At 39.7% G+C, this 22,516-nt stretch overlaps 1 protein-coding gene across 1 annotated transcript in view; it reads left to right on the forward strand.

The window, feature by feature from the left end:
• MROH2B (maestro heat-like repeat family member 2B) overlaps positions 1–22,516 on the forward strand; it is a 76,649-nt gene that overhangs the window by 20,394 nt on the left and 33,739 nt on the right. The window contains exons 12-22 of the mRNA XM_010853719.1: positions 2,240–2,362; positions 3,073–3,186; positions 5,281–5,437; positions 5,582–5,622; positions 6,244–6,385; positions 6,932–6,975; positions 10,630–10,737; positions 14,020–14,136; positions 17,352–17,459; positions 18,011–18,163; positions 21,787–21,813. Of these exons, the coding sequence (XP_010852021.1) occupies positions 2,240–2,362; positions 3,073–3,186; positions 5,281–5,437; positions 5,582–5,622; positions 6,244–6,385; positions 6,932–6,975; positions 10,630–10,737; positions 14,020–14,136; positions 17,352–17,459; positions 18,011–18,163; positions 21,787–21,813 (1,134 nt within the window). The remainder of the gene's footprint in view (positions 1–2,239; positions 2,363–3,072; positions 3,187–5,280; positions 5,438–5,581; positions 5,623–6,243; positions 6,386–6,931; positions 6,976–10,629; positions 10,738–14,019; positions 14,137–17,351; positions 17,460–18,010; positions 18,164–21,786; positions 21,814–22,516) is intronic.

The raw sequence follows: 22,516 nt of genomic DNA on the forward strand, positions 1-22,516 counted from the left end.
ACTGAACTGAACTGAACTGATTATATATATAAACCTGACCCAGTAATTGAGCAAGCCAATTGAAGCATTGCTAGGATTTAGGGTAGAATAAAAGAGGACAGAAATTTCCAGGAAAGTGCTCACTCCTTGGGCAAATATACAGAGAAGGTTTACCTCTTTCTCCTCAGTTAAGGAGATTACAGAGTCTGTGTGTGCAACCTTGGGACCCTGCTTCCCTGTGAAAAATTATTTTCTTCCTACCCTCCATTAAAAGACCCATTCACTAAGGAATTAGATCTGAGGTTTCTATCCTCCAGGGAAACAATCCAATAGATGAATTGAAGCCAAATTATTAAAAAACTGTGACACAGGTTCATAACCATTTATTCAAATCCATAGAGCAAGACACATTTCATAATTTACAATTTTTCAGATTTGAAAAAAGTGTTACTGTGATAGTAGCCCACAATCAAACCTATTAAGATTTCTTCAAGAAAATGTATGCATATTCACACTACATAGAAAGGGTAGAGATGTTGGATGACATCACTGGCTCAATGGACATGAGTTTGAGCAAGCTCCAGGAGGTGGTGAAGGACAGGGAAGCCTGGCATGCTAGAGTCCATAGGCTTGCAAAGAGTCGGACATGACTGAGCAACTGAATACCAACAAATCACTTTAAAACAGTCCTATATTAAAACACAGAAAGAATGGGGAGACGGTCTTTGAATATTCGTATACAAATAAGATGGAGAAGGCAATGGCACCCCACTGCAGTACTCTTGCCTGGAGAGTCCCATGGACGGAGGAGCCTGGTGGGCTGCAGTCCATGGGGTCGCAAAGACTCGGACACGACTGAGCGACTTCACTTTCACTTTTCACTTTCATGCATTGGAGAAGGAAAAGGCAACCCACTCGTGTTCTTGCCTGGAGAATCCCAGGGACGAAAAAAAAAAAGAAAAAAAAAAAAACAACAGTTCAGTTTGAGTTTCTCCACCAAGTAGGAACCAAATTCAAGAAACAAAATTCCAGTTTTCAGTGTCATTTAGAGTTTGAGTTTGTGGATAAGAAATTGTGGAACTTTATTTCAATGTGCCATCTTTCACTGAGGATTTTTTAAGTGAGGCAGTGTTTTAGCCTTTTCATAGGCTAAAACAGAAAAGGAAAAGCTTTATTTTGGGGTGGGGGGGTCGCTCCAAAATCACTGCAGATGGTGATTGCAGCCATGAAATTAAAAGATGCTAGCTCCTTGGAAGAAAAGCTATGACCAACCTAGACAGCATATTAAAAAGAAGGGACATTACTTTGCCGACAAAGGTCCAACTAGTCAAAACTATGGTTTTTCTAGCAGTCATGTATGGATGTGAAAGTTGGACTATAAAGAAGTCTGAGCATCAAAGAACTGATGCTTTTCAACTGTGATGTTGGAGAAGACTCTTGAGAGTGCCTTGGACTGCAAGATCAAACCCATCAATCCTAGAGGAAATCAGTCCTGAATATTCATTGGAAAAACTGATGCTGAAGCTGAAACTCCAATACTTTGGCCACTTGATATGAAGAACTGACTCCTTGGAAAAGACCCTGATGCTGGGAAAGATTGAAGGCAGGAGGAGAAGGGGATGTCAGAGAATGAGATTGTTGGATGACATCCCTGACTCAATGGACATGAGTTTGAGTAAGCTCTGGGAGTTGGTGATGGACAGGGAAGCCTGGCATGCTGCAGTCCATGGAGTTGCAAAGAGTAAGACAGGACTGACTGAACTTAACTGAACTGAGTTTTAGCCAGGATATGTCGTGGGAACTAGAAAGAGTTTGCTTAAAGAGAGCTTTGCTAGTGACACTTAAATCATAACCTTATAGATTGCTTCCTGCTCCTACAGGGTGTAATTGTTGTTGTTGTTTAGTTGGTCAGTCATGTTCAGCTCTTTTGCAACCCCAGGAACTGTAGCCCACCAGGTTCCTCCATCCATGGGATTTCCCAGGCAAGAATACTGGAATGGGTTGCCATTTCCTTCTCCAGGGGATCTTCCTGACCCAAGGATAAAACCTGGGGTCTGATCATTGGCAAGCAGATTCTTTACCATTGAGCCACCTGGGAAGCCCCATCTATTACAGCAATATCATTCAATTTATAGGGTTGTGTTTTTTTTTTTTTTAAGATTCCCGCTGAACAATCCATAAAGGTTACAGAATAGGAGTATCTAAATTTCCATTCTGCCCAAAGAAATGAAATATTGTTAATGTATTTTCCCTACTCTAGGTGAGGAACTCCACCCTCCTCCTCATCCAAACCATGTGTGAAAAATGCTACATTGAAGCCCGGGAAGGCTGGCCACTGATTGACTACATCTTCACCCAGTTTTCAATGTCCAACAAGAATCTGGTATGAAGAGGGTGCCATCTTGAGTGCTGCTCTGCAGCAAGTGCAGTTGACTCGACTGGATTTTTAAAAATACCTGAAGTTCAATTTAGTAACTAAAGTCATATTTAAGCTTTCACTTTTATTAATAAATTTTTCAGCATCTAGTGTTCTCATTTCCCTTCCACTGGTGCCATTTCTAACTTATCATAAATGCAAGGTAGGTTAACTCACAGTTTTCCCTAGAGAGGAGACAACTTGGCCTCCAAGGCTGGGGGCTGGTTTGGAGAGAGGCAGAGAAAGTGAATTGTCTCTAGAAAACAGGAAACATCCATAGTTGTTACACTGGTTCCTTTGGATGAAGAGCGTGAAAAACACATGTCTAAGATCTCAGTGATCTTACAACCTGCAAGTGAAATTGCAGTCCACTCCATAGGAAGTAGTGGAAATTTTTGTCCCAGAGAAAAATGGGGAAAGGCCTGAGAAAGGGGGTAACTGAAGTTCACAGTGTTTGTTTTTCTATGAAAAAAGCCAGAGGCATTTTTGTCTCCCCCTTCTTCCAAAGAGCAGTTAGAAGCAGGGGTTAGATACTGGAGTCCAAGGTCACTGGGTTCCTCAAGCCCTTTAAGCTGAGTGACTTTATCCTCCACCCCAGAGACTAAGAACACACCCAAGGTCAGAGGAGACCAACAACAGGGATTATTAACAAGTCACCTGCTTCATCTTTCTTAAAGGAGAAACCAATAAAACCTAACTCCCAGGAGACTGAAAAGGGAGAGACATCTATCCGAGAAATAAGCCTGGAGGTCTTAAAAACCCTGGACCCACTGGTCATTGGAATGCCTCAGGTAAGGAGTCTTCTGTCACCAATCATAGTTCCTTTGATCACCTTTCTAAAGCTCTGTCCATTTAGGAGTAAAGAAGTTGGTACTCCATCTGTCATCAGCTTTTTGACGCTCTGGCCAGAGAAATTATGTGAGAATGTTCAAGGCCAGCACATAATGGTTTCTCAAAAACAGGTGTTAAATTAGCTACATACTCTTATATCTGGAGGCAAATGGCAGTTTATAAGCATCTTGATATATTGTTTCTCTTCTTCCAAGTAGTAATGCAGTGAATGCTAAACTTACCCCCACTTACCTGGGAAGGTGTTAAAGGCACACATTCTCAGACCTCACTTGAGGTTTAAAATAACCTGAACCTCAGGAACTTTGGGATCTGCGTTTTGCTTAAGAAAAACAACCTGGGAAAGGATTTAATGGCCAGAAATACATGGCACAGCCAGAAGACAATCTACAGACCAATTTAAATGAATTGGAGGCTTTATCTAGGATGGTATTTTAAGGTGTGATTGTAGATTACCTGCAATATTTATTTAAAACGCAGATTTCCAGGTCACATGCCAGACCTAAATGAGTCAGCATATCTGGGCGTGGGACCCATGAATCAGCATGCAAATAAGTTCCAACATTTCTGATGCATATTAAAGTTTGGGGAATTTCTGATCTAGCAGTAAATGATGAAAAAGTAGTCTAGAGCCAGAATCATAAAGGATCTGAAATGCTAAATTCCTACCTTGTCCTTGATGAGCCACTGGAAATTTTAAGCAAGGGCCAAACATTTGAACTGTGGTGTTGGAGAAGACTCTTGAGAGTCCCTTGGACTGCAAGGAGATCCAACCAGTCCATTCTGAAGGAGATCAGCCCTGGGATTTCTTTGGAAGGAATGATGCTAAAGCTGAAACTCCAGTACTTTGGCCACCTCATGTGAAGAGTTGACTCATTGGAAAAGACTCTGATGCTGGGAGGGATTGGGGTTAGGAGGAGAAGGGGACAACAGAGGATGAGATGGCTGGATGGCATCACTGACTCTATGGACGTGAGTCTGAGTGAACTCTGGGAGTTGGTGATGGACAGGGAGGCCTGGCATGCTGCGATTCATGGGGTCGCAAAGAGTCGGACATGACTGAGCGACTGAACTGAACTGAAACATTTGATAACTATAGGAAGTCGGTGAATTGACATGAGTAGTCTAAGCACAGAGACTATATATAAGATGAGATGAGATTCATAGACACTGGATATGGGTCATAAAATTAGGAAGGGAAATACGCAAGGGCATGAAAAATCTTATAATGAAAAAAAGGTCTAGGCTTGGTGATTCAATGGGGTTTCCCAGGTGGCACTAGTGGTAAAGAACCCACCTACCAATCCAAGTGATATAAGAGACTTGAATTCTATCCCTGGGTCAGGAAGATCTCTTGGAGGAAGGCATGGCAACCCACTCCAGTATTCTTGCCAGGAGAATCCTATGGACAGAGGAGCCTGGCAGGCTACAGTCCATGGGGTCAAAAACAGTCCGACATGACTGAAGCAACTCAGCATGTTGGTGATTAAATGCAGATGGCAAGACAAAAGGCAGAGTCCAAGTCGATACCTAGGTTTCCATTAGGACATGAACCATATTCAAGTTTTCCAAGGGATGTGAAACACACAGACTACAGAAGTTAGCACCTGGAGCACAGACGGCAAACACAGTCCATTCGCTATCCATTCACAATCAGTCTCACTTTGGAGCGTTCCACTCCAGTCTTGGAGTTTGGAGAAATATATGGGGCATTTTTGGTTGTCATATTGATGCGGGGCTTAAGGGCACTTGGTGAGCAGAGCCTGGCGCTTCCTGCAGTGACCCACAGTGAAGATTTGTCCTGTCCCAGATTCCAGCAGCAACCCCATGGAGAAACACTCGTGGCCAGTAGCGCCTGAAAATGAATGTGCTCAGCAGAGGCGGATTTCATGATTTCATTTTGATTTGGCCCAAAGAGCAAAATAATAACAAATGAGAGGAAGTTTTCTAAACTAGAGGGAAACACACAGTGAGGACCAGGGAGGAATAATGGAAAAGAACAAGCAGCACTTTCATTTTGCCTTCGTTTTCCACAGGTGCTATGGCCCAGAATCCTGACTTTCGTGGTACCTGCAGAATATACAGGAACGCTGAAATACCTGTTTAATATCATCAGGATTCTGTTTATGGCAGAGGAAAGAAAGAAGAAGAATGCCGAAGAATCAACAGCACTTGTCATCTCTACAGGAGCTGGTTTGTACATTCAAAAACAAAGCAAAACTTTTCTCTTATGAGACTCGTTTCCTGAAGGGCTACAGGGCTTCGCTCGTACACCCAGCCCCAATCTGAATTTTTCTAGTCCCCATAACAGTAATGAAAATTGCTTTCTCTTTCTAGTGAAACTTCCTTCACCACAACAGCTACTAGCCAGACTTCTGGTGAGTGAGTTATGAAAAATCAAGGCGGGATCAATTTAAACCAATGCAGATATTTCCAGTTCCAAATAAATGACAGTAAAAGCGACAAAGATACTCCAAACCAAAAGAAACACTAAAACGGCATAATAAATGTTCTGCTATATTAATGACACTCATGAAAATTTATTCCTGGCAAGATTATCTCCTAACTCTGAAATGTTTCCTAAAACTTCATTTATGATTTTTTAATAAGCGTAAACTGAATCTGATCTGTGAGAATGATTCAAGCAAATTGCATATCTGTTGTTCAGATTTCTCTCTCTCTCCTTTTGGCCACATATGCGTCATTTACTCCAGTTGTATCTCCACGTGCCTTTATTTAATTCACAGATAGATCTGTTAGTACATTTCATTTATTTTCAGTTGATGCCTTCCATACACTTTTTCACTTTTATCTGCAGAAAAAAATTGGACAGATGGATGTCTAAGTATTAGCTTTACTCTAGAATAGTCTGTGATGGTCTGTTAAAAGATTATCTAATGAAGGATTCTAGGGAATCCAGAACAATGATTAAAAGGAAAATGTCGGTGAGCCCTTTAAATACCCCTGAGTTGATCAGTAATTTTTCTTCCATCCTCCAGGTAATATCTATGCTCGCTAGTGTGGGGAAATTGCGTGGGGCTGGTGCAATAGGACTTTTGAAGATATTGCCTGAGATAATTCACCCAAACTTAGTAGAGCTGTGGAAAACACGCATACCTGAACTCCTACAGCCTTTGGAAGGTACAAGTGCATGGGATCAGGTCTTATTCAAGGAGGCAAGAGCACGAAGAACAAGGCATCCCTTCTGTGTCTTAAGCCATGAGTGTTCATGCTAGACAATAAGGACAGTGAACTTGATATGCAAGGTGGACAGCTCTGTTTTGTCTTAGACTCCTCAGGTTCCATTTCTCTACCAAATACTTATACTGTAATAAGGCCAGGTGGGTTACATACTTAGCAAGAACTTTTACTTGTGGTCTGGTCTTTTTCTTGTATTTAGAGAAGTCTTCTTTTGGTAGTATTCTAAAATGTTACTATTCATCTATGCTAGAATATTAAAATACTATCATTCAGTAAGTACTGTTGAAATTGGCAAAAAGCCTGGATTTTTACCATGAACTAGCAATTTAAGATTGCTAACATAGTAATTTTAATCTTAAATAACCATCCTGTGTAGGGAGAAAATTGAAAATGGAACACTAGCATCCAGTGGGAACCTGGCAAGGGAGAAGTACATCTTGAATTTTTTTTTTTTTTTGCCCTTATTGCATCAATTTCTGTTTCTAGGAAAGAACAGTAGTATCGTGCTGTGGGAGACCATGCTGCTTCAGGTAAAGATGGCTCCCAGACCAACTGTTGATGATGGGGTGATGAAACCACCTAAAATTACTCACCTTGACCAGAAAGAATTAAATTCCGAAGGGCAGGAAACAGCATTTCTTTTCTTGAGAAAATTGTTAGACTATTAGATGTGATCGTGTCAACACTGTACTCTTTAAATTACCATAATTTGAACAACTATCTTTAGTCTTCAATTTGGTTCAGAATCTAGGACAGTTTTGAAGATTTCACGTACTAATATTTTTCTCCCTCTTTCTTAAATCTTCTCTAATTTTCAAGTTTTCTCCTCTCCTTCCAATTGCATTCTTTCATCATTCATATAGAGAAATAGAAATTAACATAATTTCTACTTCTTTGCTCCTAAATACAACTCCATTTCCTCCTATATCTGCTTCTCATTATCTTTTTCTTGATGTCTAAACACCAAAAGACCACATTGCACCCCTTCTCCAGAAAAGAATCTTACTCTCATCCATAACTTTTTGGACTTTGACAGCCAACAGTGCCATAATGTCAAATCCCCAAAACTATAAGATAGGACTTGCACATAGGACTTGGACATTAGCGTTACAAACAGCACATTGGTTTTAGGAGTCCACAGAAGATCAAGGAGCCCACAGCCAGGAAGCTTTTAATCCAACAGAGTTTCAGTGCATAAACCACCTATATAGAAATTAACTATGGCTTCTTTATTTTTTAATTGAATTTATTGATTTACTGCCGTACAGCAAAGTGATTCTGTTCTACATATCTATATATATACATATACATTCCTCATTATGGTTAATCATAGGATATTAAATATAGTTCTCTGTGCTATACAGTAGGACCTTGTTGTTTATCCACTCTATATATAAAAGCTTACATTTGCTAATCCCAACCTCCCACTCCATCCTTTCCCTCTCCCTGTCCCCCCTTGGCAACCACCAGTCTGGTCTCCATGTCCAAGAGTCTGTATCTATTTCATAAATAGGTTCTCTTGTGTCAAAGTTTAGATTTCACATATAAGTGATACCATATGATATTTGTCTTTTTCTGATTTACTTCACTTAGTATGATAGTCTCTACTTGGATCCATCTTGCTGTAAATGGCATTATTTTGTTCTTTGTTATAGCTGAGTAGTATTTCATTGTATTTATGTCCCACATCTTCTTTATCCATTCATGTATTTATGGACACTTAGATTACTTCTGTGTCTTGGCTATTGTGAATGGTGCTGCTATGAACACAGAGCTGCATGTATCTTTTGGCATTATAGTTTTGTTCAGGAGCAGGCTTGCTGTATCATATAGCAATTCTATTTTTTTATTTTCTGAGGACCCTCCATACTGTTTTCCACAGGGGCCGTACCAACTTACATTCTCACCAAGAATGTAAGAAGGTTCCCTTTTCTCCACACCCTCCCTAGCATTTGTTATTTGTAGACTTTTTAAAGATGACCATTCTAATCATACTAATCTAATGAGGTAGTACCTCATTGTAGTTTGTTTTCGTTTGGGGGCAGTTTTGAGGGGATGTATTTATTACTATGTATTACAGAAAAGGTGTGTTTTTAAAAGTAAGCTAAGGGTATTTATAATGATTTTTAAATTTATATTTTAAAAAGGACCTGTCAAATAACTTTTTAGGATTTTGATTATAAAATTTACTAGATTTTTTTAGTATTTTAGTTTTATTGGAGTAAAGCTGATTGACAATATTGTCTTAGTTTCAGGCATACAGCAAAATGACTCAATTATACATATATATATTCACTCATTTTTAGATTATTTTTTCATATAAGTTATCACAGAATATTGGGAAGAGTTCCCTGTGTTATACTGTAGGCCCTTGTTAGTTGTGCTAAGTCACCTCAGTAGTGTCCAACTCTTTGTGACCCTATGGGCTATAGCCTGCCAGGCTTTTCTGTCCATGGGATTTTTTAGGCAAGAATACTGGATTGGGTTGCCGTGCCCTCCTCCAGGGGGTCTTCCCAGCCCAGGAATCAAACCCACATATCTTACATCTCCTGCATCGGTGAGCGGGTCCTTTACCATTAGCACCACTAGGAAGCCCCCATGTTGGCTATCTATCTTATATAGTAGACATGTTTGTGTTCATCCCAAGCTCCTGATTTATCCCTCCCCTTCTCATGTTTCCCTTTGGTAACCATAAGTTTGTTTTTGATATCTATGTTTACTTCTGTTTTATAAATAAATTCATTTGCATCTTTTAAAAAAAAGTATATCTTACATAAGAGTGATATCATATGATATTTATCTTTCTCTGACTTACTTAGTATGATAATCTCTAGATCCATCATGTTGCTACAAATGGCATTATTTCATTCCTTTTTATGGCTGTGTAATATTCCACAGTATATATGTACCATAGCTTTTTTATCCATTTCTCTGTTTATGGACATTAGAGTTGATTTGTGTTCCTCTAATAATTAGCAATGCTGAGCATCTTTTCATGTGAACTATAATTTCTATAAAATGTAATATTTCAGTGATGTCTCCACAGCACCTCTACCCCTAAAACCCCCCTTCTAGAATCAGAATCTCCAAGAGGGGGTACCTGACAGCTTACAGGTCTTGATGACACTCACAAATGAGTCTTATCCAATATGAGGTTTGAAAGCAACAGCCCTATTCTTCCTGTTCCTTAAGTCTAGAATCTATCTTCCTCCTATAGTCATGCTTCTTCTATCTCTCCCTCCCTCCCTCTATCATAATTTCTACCTTATTTCCCCACTTACCATTTTAAAATAACTGTTCTTACTAGGAAGGAAAGTTCTTGAAGCCTTGAGAACATTACTTTCCCTTCCTCCAATCTTGAGTATACTTCTTGGCTTCTTTTTCCAAAACTGTCTACATTTGCTTTCTTCCCTTATAATGCCAAGGTTGTACAATTTTTACTTTTCAAAAGATCCATTGAATGAATTCTTATTAAGAAACCATGTTCACAAACTTTTTCAATGGTTTTGACACTGTGTTCTTTCTAAGATTAAGATAGAGAAAATGCAGGAGAAATCATAGATTTTAGAAATTGCAATGGATTTTGTCCTCCAAAAGGACAAAAACACCTCTTCATGTATGGTTCAATGAAGAAAGACATGGGTTCAGATGACTGATTGTGGCCCTGGCTCAAAATAATTGATGAAATGAGGAATATTTCATTACTCCAGTTGAAGTTGGCAACTTGTGCTTGTATATCTAATTGGTTCTTCAAGGCCTTTAACTCACTATTCCAAAAATGTCCCTTTTTCTTAGTAAATAATAAAGCAAACTAACTTTGACAAGTGGAGTTTTTCCAAATCTACTGAAACCTTGAAAAATGTTAACTTCAATTTAAGTTTCAGATTGGATGAGTTTCTATTGTAAGTCTTTTGGCAATTTTTATTTAAAAGGAAAACAGAAGGCACTTACATGAAGTTAACTTCCACTTCCTGTGGATCTGATTCTTACTGGAAATTCAGAACAATACGGAGTATGTCTTCTAAAATAAGAAGAAAAGTTTCAAAGTAATGAAGTTTTTATGGGAAAAGGAATAACCCCATATAGTATACATTTTATACTTCTAGAATATATTGTAACAGAAAAGTAGCAAGAAAGCACATTAAACAGTCACATTCATATCTGATTTTCACCTCCTTCAACAGTTGCTCAAAGAATCGTTATGGAAGATCAGTGATGTAGCCTGGACCATTCAACTGAGTCGGGATTTCAACCAGCAAATGGACAGTTACAGCAACACTTCTGTTGAGAAGGTTGGTTTTTCAGCTCAGAGACCATACCTTCTAATTTATGACCAAAAATTGTGGTGCAAGTTCCAGCTTGTCTGCACTGCAATGCAAAGGAGGAAGAAGTGGTTAGAAAAATGCTCCCTTCTATTTACCTTTATTTGACCCAAAGTTACAGGGCCACAGCCTATCTGCAAGGAAAACTGCTGAGTATAGTGCCTTTAAGATAAATACATGCCTGACCAAAATTTGGAGGTTCTGTTCTAGAGAAGGAAAAAAAAAATTACTCGAGAGCGAATAGCAGCCTCTTAACCATAGCACTGGTTTAATGCCAGTTTATGTCTTGGTTTGCATTCCACTGGGCCACTCATGTGAGGCTGGCTGCGGGAAATATCTATCTTTTTTTTTTTTTTAATTGAAAAAAAAAAACAGAACGCTCAAATTTACATTTTTACAAATTTACCAATTTTCATTCCTCTCTCTACACATGACCTCTACCAAACCCTCCACACTGTAACCATCCATTCCAAATGGAGTTTGAATTCAGCTTCCACTACTTAACTACTAATGCAGCTTTTGGTAAAATTTTTAACCTTTTCAGAGCCTCAGTATACTCACCAATAAGATGGAAATTTTTATCTCTCTCTGAGGATTGTATTGTTATAAGGGTTTGATGAGATAAAGTATATAAAGACCCTAGTGAAGTGTCTGTCTGGCACATGGCATGTGTTCAATAAAAAGTAGATTGTAGTTATCACGGTGGTTATATCATTCCAAAATTTATTCCCCCCTGGAAAGACATTTGCTCAGTTATTAAGTGTTCCCAGTATTGAGTGTTTCTTCCCACAAATCCTTTATTATCAACCTACAACTCTCTTACATCATTTTCAAATCCTAAATTTTTCCCTGGAAAAAAACGTTTCCTAAATCATTGTGTTCCCAGGATTAAGTGTCTCTTTCCACAAGTTCTTTATTAGCAACCTGCAACTCTTCTATGTAATTTTCAAAATTCCCCTCATTGATTGACTCTCTAATTTGGTACAGAGTACTGATTCTCCAAATTGGCCTACCCAGCCTACAGACACACCCATCAGGAAGATTTGGTGAGCAATGCCTCATCTTCTTATACACAAACCAGCCTTCTGCATTTTATGTAATACCGTTCATCCAATGGCTCCCAAATCCACAAGATTAGTTCAAGATAATGGTGGTGTGAGTAGACAAAACAATTCAAACAACGAGCTGCCTCAATGGCTCTCATCTGTTATGCCTAACACCAGAAAACTAGGAGTGTACCAAGTAGCTTTAAAAGCATGACAAGCTATCCTTAGTGGCTTAAAATAATGGGCACCTAAAAAGCTTTGGATTTTGCAGGTTGCCTGTTTGGGTTAGACTCAATTGGGAAGTCTTCTGATCTCAACTAGCCTCACTGGGGTGTACTGGGGATTGGCTGGTCTGGGATGATTTTGTCTAGGACAGCTTGTTTCTGCTCCTTGCAGTCCCTCATCCTGCAGCAGGCTATCAGGGGCTTGCTCTCATGGTGGTGGCAATGATGCATGCAAGATCCTTGAGGTCTAAGCTCAAAGGGGGCATGCTATCACTTCTACCACATTCCAGTGACAAAAGCAAGTTGCAAGGCAAGCCCAGATCCAAAGAATGGAGAAATAGACTTGTCTTGATAGGAATCACAAACTCCCATAGCAGGGAAGCATGGACAGAAATGAGATAGAAAGATTATGGCTATTTTATGATCAACCACAATTTTCCCCCAATTTGGGCTTTCTGATTTCTGGGATTCCTAACCAAGTCCCCAGGTGTGAATGCACTATTCATTGAATCTGACAAAATTCAGCAGATAAGCAAAAGGTCAGCAGTACTGGGAGGCACTGAAGCTATATTATAATACAATATATTTTCCTCCTTCCTCAAATCAATATTCCTGCAGCACAAGATTTTCCCACCTCTTTCCTACCCTTCTCCCAAGATGAAACTAAATAGACTCTAGCAGCTTTGGCCCCACTCAGGGGATCTTTTGCCTAGACAGCTGAGAATGGAGTGGATGCTCCCTCATCAGAATCTTACTCTGATCAAGTCTACTCTTACTCTGTTCCACCTGTTTTATAGCCTTATGGCCCCCTCCCATCCCAAATCAGATTAATCTGTACAATTTCTCCTGAATGTGCTAATTTGTCTTTATCTGTTATGCCTAGATTTTCCATTCCTCCTGTGCCATAGATCTTTTCTGATTACTAATGACCACTCAAAGAGCTACAATCCTTTGAGCTCTGCAGAGTTTTTGGAGTGGACTTCCAACTGGCCATTTTTCTCTCCTTTCTGTAACAAGACGGACATTCTAAATTAAAAGATGCCAGTCTGGTATTAAATTGCTTTGTATACCTGCATGTTCATACACCTATTTACAGCCAGGCATGTGCTGTGATTTTCAAACACAAGCTACTGCAGGGCTGTCCCTTGCCCCTAGTCAATAACTCTGCATGGCCTCCGATGAAAGATGACAGGAAGCAGTGCCTGTTCTACTTGCCTTTTCTCCATCCTGACACTACAGAAGTGCCCAGCGTATGGCTGGCATAATGGATCCAACACTCTCACCGCCTCTGGAGGGGGTGGAAGCCACAGAATGATTCCTGACATGCTCTGTCACCAGCGTTCCTCCACTGGGTGCTTTCCTTCCTCAATTTACTCAGTGTTCATTACCAAAGACACATGTGTATGTGAAAGTTCTTATGTGACTTTTCTGCTTCATTCCTAACACCAGTCTGACAGCACTTCTGGAGAGAGATAATGGTAGAGAAGCCAAGGTATTACTTTCAAAACTACTGTTAAATCTCTTAAACTATAAACCAAGTCAATATACTGTGAAGTTTGAAAATATCAGATGACATTGTCTTCAAAATAACCCAATTTTCATTGAGCATGTTTATTCAATAAGAACTTATTAACACTTATTTGTACATAGATAATCAGTGAAAACCTCTGCTACCAAGAACTGAAATTCTGAGCATAGAGACAATAAGAAAATTAAAAATCACAGTAGGTAATAAAAGGTATTATTATGATGGCAGGGCACACAGCATAGAGGAAGGCAGGAGAGCACAGGCAGAGGACAGAGCCTGTGGGGAGGGAACATTTTGAAAAAGAGACAATATGCGAAAGTGCTTGATAAGCAAGCAGTCCTAAGTCAACTCAATGTCTTTTTTTTTTTTTGAATGACTGTTTTTACTCTTTCTACTTTTTATCAGTCTTGCTTTCCAACTTTTAACATTCTGTTGCTTGTCCTTTGTTTTCCAGAAATTTCTTTGGAAAGCCTTGGGAACCACCTTGGCATCCTGCCAAGATGTGGACTTTGTCAGCTCACAGATTAAGGAATTTCTGGCTGCTCCCCACCACCTGGGGGACCAACGACAGGTGGGACCACTTTCTCTCAATTTCCTCTCATGACAATGATAGTGAATTCCCTCTGGAAAACCGCTGGCAGTTCTTACATTAATAGCTTACTTATCCAGAATTATTCACGCAGAATTATCCACGCATACATTCAAAATAGTTCAACAGAATTTTTCAGAAAAATGAGGCTTCCCTATTTTTTATTATTATTAGAGTCTAACTGCTTTACAATATGTTATTTTCTGCTGTACTACAGCATAAACCAACTATATGTATACATATATACCCTCCCTCTTGAGGCTCCCTCTCACCCACCATTCTTCCCGGGCTGAGCTCCCTGTGTTTGTTTCACAGCAGCTTCCTACTAACTATGTATTTTACACATGGTAGTATATTCTTTACATCTGCGTTTTCTATTTCTGTTCTGCAAATAGGTTCCTCTGTACCATTTTTCTAGATTCCAGATATATGCAATATTTGTTTTTCTCTGTCTGACTTACTTTACTCTGTAGACAGACTCTAGGTCCGTCCATGTCACTACAAATGACCCAATTTCATTTCTTTTTATGGCTGAGTAATATCCCATCATATATATGTACCACATCTTCTTTATCCATTCATCTGTTGATGGACATTTAGGTTGAGGTTTCCCTATTTAAAAATCAGTGCTTCATTATCTAATCAGATTTGTGAAAATAGTGAAAAATGAATTTCAGTCACTCCTACTCAACAAGAGTATTTTAAAAATATTTTGACCTTGGCTTTGTAACATAAGGGCATGATTGTAAGTACCAAAATCATTAAATGTGTAAGCCGAAAATAAGGGTATGTATCATTGGTTTTCCTCCTAGAGAAAATATAACCTGGAGAGCTTTTGCAAAGAGCTTTTGCCTATTCCCTACCCTAGCCTAAGCTGGAGAGCATATGTGAAGAAAAAGACGATGTCTGTTTAAGAAAAGAAACCACCCAGGAATAAAGACCAGCTAGTAAAAAATAAATGATCATAGTCTGTCTTTTTATATACCTGTCTCAGAAATTCTCAGGTGTTTAGCGTCCTGTCCCCATTGTAAATAGCTGGAAAACATTATACTTACTGAACTTTTAAAACTGACTTTATATTGTCATTAGTTCTTTTTTCCATCTCAGATATTCAGCCTTCAGTTATTTCTCATTGACATTATTCCTAGCACCATTATTTCCATTCTAGTTGCCCTTTTAGTTCTGCTCGGGGCTAGAAAACAATTAAGTTTATTTTAGATCCAAGCATACCATATGGCCATCATTCAAAGTCTGAGGAATTCACAAGCCTTGGAAGGAAGATGAACTTTGTGACATCCACTTAAGCTTCTCAAATTCCTCTTTTACTTAACTTTGCTTCAAGTTCTTCAGTGTATCCTGCACACTCAAATCACTTAGCAAATGGCCTCTGGGTTGGTGAGGAGTTAACACATAACTCTCTAAGTCTCACTGATCAGCTGGCCTTCCTTCTCCTAAGAGTGACTCTCTCACTCAGGTGACACCTAGGCTCTGATTCTGGTGTCAGACCAGCTGGATTCAAATCCTGTCTCCACAACACATTGCCTGCATCCCTCAAGTTCCTCCAAATAAAATAAAGGAAAATAGACTCCTCAAAGTTTTTTTTTTCACAGAAAATGCTTAGTAAGGAGTTTCAGGAGAGAAGATCTGAAATTACAACTGTGAGGAATTGGAGAGAGAAAATAGATTAAAGAAAACAAATAGGATATGTGTGCAGATTTGAGGGCCCCTTGGGGAGTTGAAATCATCTTCTACTCCAGCAATTTTCTCAGGGGTGTCATTTTTTTTCCTGGTAGCATCCAACAAATGGGGTATACGGATAGGTGATAGACAAGTATGAGAGTCAGATTTATCCAGGGCCTGGGGTTTTCCAGACTCACATGACAGAAAGACAGTGGGACATAGGTCAGAGCTGGAAAGATGGGGAGGGAGTTAAGAAGTTAGGAAGATGGGTCGGGAGAGGAGAAACACAGAGCACTGTGGGGTGAGAGGACCCAGAGATGGAAAGTCACAGAAGTTTACATCTTAGGATGTAAAGGAACCTAAGGAACCAAGGCACCATGACCAAGGAACACAGAGACACCAGGCCACCGGCCTTTAAAGATTTCTTCCAAGCATCTCCTGGTGGTAGAGAGTGTAAGACCGGATATCTAAGAACAGTGCTGGTTGAGAGCTTGATGACAGAAGTCTAGTCCCTGGATTCTCATGCTGGCTCTAGCAGGGTTATGCAACCAAATGAAACAAATCAGGACTCATGAACAAACTGGCATGAAGGTACAGTGGTGAAGTGAGCCTGAAGCAAGTGAGGTGGAAAGAATGTGGGCAAGGGGGAAATATGAACACAGAGTGTGAAACAGGAGCTTTCAACATTTTAATCACCTAAGGGTGAAGTTAACCTTGGGCTTCCCTGGTGGCTCAGACAGTAAAACATCTGCCTGCAATGCAGGAGAGCTGGGTCCAATCCCTGGGTCAGGAAGATCCCCTGGAGAATGGAATGGAAGCCCACTCCAGTATTCTTGCCTGGGGAGTCACATGGACAGAGGAACCTGAAGGGCTATAGTCCATGGGGTCACAGAGTTAGACAGGACTAAGCAACTAACACTTACACTTTTCAAGGTAAAGTTTCAGAAGGAGAGTGATCCTGTAGAAATGATAGTCAACTCTAGCTCAAGAAAACCTCCACTTGCTTCCCACTGGTCTAAGATTAAAAATCCAAAGTATTGAGTGTGGCCTAAGAGACCTTACTCAGACCAACCCCCACTTTCTCTCTGACCTCATCTTTTACTTCTTTGTTCCATCTGTCCTCCTTGGTGGACCTCAGGACCTTAGCACAAACTCTCTCTGTTTGGAACTCTCATTTCCAGGAAGTCCATTAGCTCACTGTCTTGCTTATTTCGGGGCTCTTCTCCATGTCACCCTTTTATTGACAACTTGTCTGGCTACTCTATTTGTATTGCCAACTCCCCGAACTTATAGAAGCCACCCTTTTTTCTTCTTTTCTTACAGCACTTATCACCATTTGACATACTATATATTTATAGGCTTACTGGATTTGCGTATTCACTTTATGTCACTTCCTTGTGACTTCCCCTGGTTTTACACTCAAGAGGATGAGGAGTTTGGTGTGTTCTGTTGACTCCTATACCTCCAGCACCTAGAGTTTCTGATGCATCAAAATGCCCTGTCTTTTCTGATTTTAGGGAATAACATCTATCTTAGGATACTGTGCTGAGAAACACTTTGAAGTTGTCTTAAAAGTTCTTAAAACATTCCAAGATCGGGAAAAGTTTTTCATGAATCGATGTAAGGTAAAAAGAATATCCTTCTCCTCCAAACCCCTTGGTCATTGCAAAGGCAAGTGACACTGACTCCATCCGTGGACATCCTTTCTCCATATCATACTTGCTCCCATCCCCGGTCTTTATTCCCGGTTGGAACCATCTGAGCCCAAGCCCTGTAGAATGACCAGCTAGATAACAAGTCTCCTCCACTTCCTGTCACTCATACTGACCTGGGAGGACCTGAGGAGCTCTGTGGGTGTCTAGTTTTATCCCTCTTCTGGCTCCTCAGGCCTCATGGACAGTTTCCATTGCATACACTGCTTCCCCTAAAGAAGAGGAAGAATGAGTAAAATGAATGCAAGCCCTCTCTCAAGTACATCTATTAAAGCCTGGTAGATCCACCACACCATTCTGGGTGTTGAAATTTATATCAGCAAGCATATCAGCTTCAGACTCATTTTAATAATCCCAGTCCCATTTCTTAACTCCCATAGTGGCCCATAGGATTAGGAAAAATCATGAGAGGAAAAGAAACTCCTTCAGCCGTATTTTTCATGTCTCTCTTTTCTCCTCTTCAGGGTATTTTCTCTGGGAAAAAGAGCCTGAGCAAAACTGATGTCATGGTAATCTATGGAGCCGTGGCCCTCCATGCACCCAAGAGTCAACTCCTAACCAGGCTTGATCAGGACATTGTATCTCAAGTCCTATTTCTCTACGGCCAGTGCTCTCGGGTAATAGCCAACACAGGGCTACTTCAATTTCCAAGACTGGGGTTCCCAAACATTACAGGGGCTCAACTCTTCAAAATCATCCTCAAAGGATACAGACCAAAGGGAAGATAGGATCTGGTGCATTTGGAAGATGAGAACATATTGTTGTTGCTCAATCACTCAGTCATGTCCCACTCTTTGCTACCCCATGAACTGCAGCAGGCAAGGCTTCCCTGTCCTTCACCATCTCCCAGAATTTGCTCAAACTCATATGCACTGAGTCAATGATGTTATCCAACCATCTCATCCTCTGTTGTCCCCTTCTCCTCTTGCCCTCAGTCTTTCCCAGCATCAGGGTCTTTTCCAATGAGTCGGCTCTTCTCAGCAGGTGACCAAAGTATTGGGGCTTCAGCTTCAGCACCAGTCCTTCCAATGAACATTCAGGACCGATTTTCTTTATGATTGACTGGTGTGATATCCTGCAGTCCAAGGGACTCTCAAGAGTCTTCTCCAGCACCACAGTTACAAAGCAGCAATTCTTCAGCTCTCAGCTTTCTTTATGGTCCAACTCTCACATCTGTACATGACTAGTAGAAAAACCACAGCTTTGACTATATGGACCTTTGTCTGCAAAGTGAGAACATATGGGAAGAGAAAATTTGATTATGAAATGGAGTTGAGTGATTTGTTCCTTTTGTAAGATCTTGGGCAGAGTTCCAAAGAATAACAAGGAGAGATAAGAAAGCCTTCCTAAGTGATCAATGCAAAGAAATAGAGGAACACAATAGAAAGGGAAAGACTAGAGATCTCTTCAAGAAAATTAGAGATACCAAGGGAACATTTCTTGCAAAGATGGGCTCAATAAAGGACAGAAATGGTATGAACTAACAGAAGCTGAAGATATTAAGAAGAGATGGTAAGAATACACAGAAGAACTATACAAAAAAGATCCTCATGACCCAGATAACCAGGATGGTGTTATCACTCACTTAGAGCCAGACATCCTGGAATGAAAAGTCAAGTGGGCCTTAGGAAGCATCACTATGAACAAAGCTAGTGGAGGTGATGGAATTCCAGTTGAACTATTTCAAATCCTAAAAGATGATGCTGTGACAGTTCTGCACTCAATATGCCAGCAAATTTGGAAACTTAGCAGTGGCCACAGGACTGGAAAATGTCAGTTTTCATTCCAATCCCAAAGAAAGGCAATGCCAAAGAATGTTCAAACTACCACACAATTGCACTCATCTCACATGCTAGCAAAGTAATGCTCAAAATTCTCCAAGCCAGGCATCAACCATATGTGAACCAAGAACTTCCAGATGTTCAAGCTGGATTCAAAAAGGCAGAGGAACCAGAGATCAAATTGCCAGATCTGTTGGATCATAGAGAAAGCAAGACAATTCCAGAGAAACATCTACTTTTGCTTTATTGACTATCCCAAAGCCTTTGACTGTGTGGATCACAACAAATTGTGGAAAGTTCTTCAAGACATGGGAATACCAGACCACCTGACGTGCCTCCTGAGAAATCTGTTTGCAGGTCAACAGGAAACCATTAGAACTGGACATGGAACAACATACTGGTTCCAAACTTGAAAAGGAGTAAATCAAGGCTGTATATTGTCACCCTGCTTATTTAACTTATATACAGAGTACATCATCTGAAATGCCAGGCTGGATGAAGCACAAGCTGGAATCAAGATTCCCAAGAAAATATCAATAACCTCAGATACGCAGATGACATCACCCTTATGGCAGAAAGTGAAGAAAAACTAAAGAGCCTCTTGATGAAAATGAAAGAGGAGAATGAAAAAGCTGGCTTAAAACTCAACATTCAAGATCATGGCATCTGGTCCCATTACTTCATGGCAAATAGATGGGAAAACAATGGAAACAGTGAGACGTTCTTTTCTTGGGCTCCAAAATCACTGCAGATGGTGACTGTAGCCATGAAATTAAAAGACATTTGCTCCTTGGAAGAAAAGCTATGACCAACCTAGACAGCATATTAAAAAGCAGAGACATTACTTTGCCAACAAAGGTACGTCTAGTCAAAGATATGGTTTTTCCAGTAGTCATGTATGGATGTGAGAGTTGGACCATAAAGAAAGCTGAGCACCAAAGAATTGATGCTTTTGAACTATGGTATTGGAGAAGACTCTTGAGAGTCCTTTGGACTGCAGGATATCAAACCAGTCAGTCATAAAGGAAATCAGTCCTGAATGTTCATTAGAAGGACAGATTCTGAAACTGAAGCTCAAATACTTTGGTCACCTGATGCGAAGAGCCAACTCATTGGCCAGGACCCTGTTGTTGGGAAAGATGAAGGCAAAAGGAGGAGGCAGCAGAGGATAAGATGGTTAGAGAGCATCATGGACTCAATGGACAAGAATTTGAGCAAACTCCAGGAGATGGTGTAGGACAGGAAGCCTGGCGTGCTGTAGTCCATGGGGTCGCAAAGAGTTGGACGTGACTTAGTGACTGAACAACAACAATGAATCAGTCTTCAGGGATGGATCACTGAATCTGTCATTTTAGACAGATTCTAAATGTGATTCTGATGCTACACACCCGAAATTTGATAAATAATGATGAGAACTGAAAACATAGTTTAAGAAGGTATTTTATATTACTATTAAGTCCATCACTGAGGAAAGTTTTGGTAACAATAAAATAGAAAGGAGATAAAGATGTTTTAGATAAGGATCACTACACTTTAAGGTAAGTCAATTCTGCTAAAATGCAACTTTTGCACAAGAGAATACAGGAAAAACCACAGGGATTATGGGGGAAATGGGATGAGTGGTACAATATTCAACAACCCCATCAATGATACAGTTTAAAAAAAAACAACAAGAATTTAATTTTCAAAAGTAATTTTAAAAACAGTAAGTAGATAAATACTACTAAAAAATGATGGAAATTTTCCTTAAAAAACCCCTGAATTCAACTGCACAATTTATGAGCTATTATGAAATGGTGGTGGGAAGGAGGGATATCTGAAATCCGACAGACAGCTGTAATGCCGGATTTGGGTGAGAGCAGCTCATCACACACAGTAAACAGAGGCAGCTGATGACGTCTGTGGTGTATGTGCAAGTCTTCCTCAGGCTCAGTTCGTCTGGTTCACCTTTTTGCCCTCATAGACAAAACTGCACATAAGCAAACTCAAAATTCAGAATACGCTAAAAGTATCCCCTCATACATCAATTTCATTGTAACAAATTTGCATTTTCAACACAGGCATTGTCAGAGAACTGACTATATCTCAGTTCCAAAATCAGCTGCTACATTAACTTTCATTTTATAAGTTTTCATTGCTCTTTCTTCCAAGAGTTTTGTGCCCTTTTTCTTACCAAGGTCTGATAGAGCCTTTTTAAAATGAGAAGCCTGAAATCCAAAGGCTTGAAATCTTTGTGCTGCCTTTTGTAGCTTAGTCATGATTCATCCATGGCAAAGAATCCACCAATACACAGGTGTCCCTTTTGAATCTGAGGGAGGGAGGGAACAGCCCCCACCACTTGGAAAAGCTGAACACCCTGCCTCACTGTTGTCCTTCAGGTTGATGCGTGGCTCTTTGGTTGGGGTGAAGGAACTCTGACTGCTGCTCTAGTATCTGCCTTTCCTTCTGATTTTTTTCAGGTTCTGGGCATGTCTGTGGCAAACAAGGTAGGTGATATATTTTATATACCTGAATACCTGTGTTTGAGTATAAATATATCTGAATACAAATTATGCTCCCTGAAAATACAGTAAGCATAAATGTTCCCTTGATTTGATTTCACAGGAAAGAATCCCAAATTTTAACTAATTAATCCGATTCTGAAGTCAGGATTCCCAAGCCTAATTTAAAACAGAACAAGGAACTACATTTGGTTCTAGGTGGTTTGAAAGTTGCCTGTAAACCAGAACAGTGTTCTTAGAACTGTGATTTGTGACCCACCAGTAGATTAGGAAATCAATTTAATATATCTAATAAATCACAACTAGTAATTTTTTGTAATAAAATAAAAGAGGAATAAAAGATAATTTTTGAGAGTTTGATATTGAAACTCCAACTAAAAATCATAATTTTTCTACTTAAAAAATAATTGTGATATATGGTGAAACTGTATGTAACTGTGTTCTGTATTTTCCAAGTCTCCTATAAATGTGTTATCATACTTTCATAATGTAAAAAATAAAAAGAAAGAAAAATGACTATATATAGCATTAAGTATCACAAAACTTTTATTTCAGTTATGTATTATATATATATAATATATATAATATATATTATATTGACCTACGGTTGAAATATGTGCCCAGACAGCAGTGACACTGTGCTTCTTTGGCCATTTTCACCTTAGTCTCAGATCCAAGTTGCAGGGCT

The sequence above is a fragment of the Bison bison genome, unplaced genomic scaffold, assembly GCF_000754665.1.
Source record: "Bison bison bison isolate TAMUID 2011002044 unplaced genomic scaffold, Bison_UMD1.0 scf7180017864331, whole genome shotgun sequence".
Taxonomy (NCBI): Eukaryota; Metazoa; Chordata; class Mammalia; order Artiodactyla; family Bovidae; genus Bison; species Bison bison.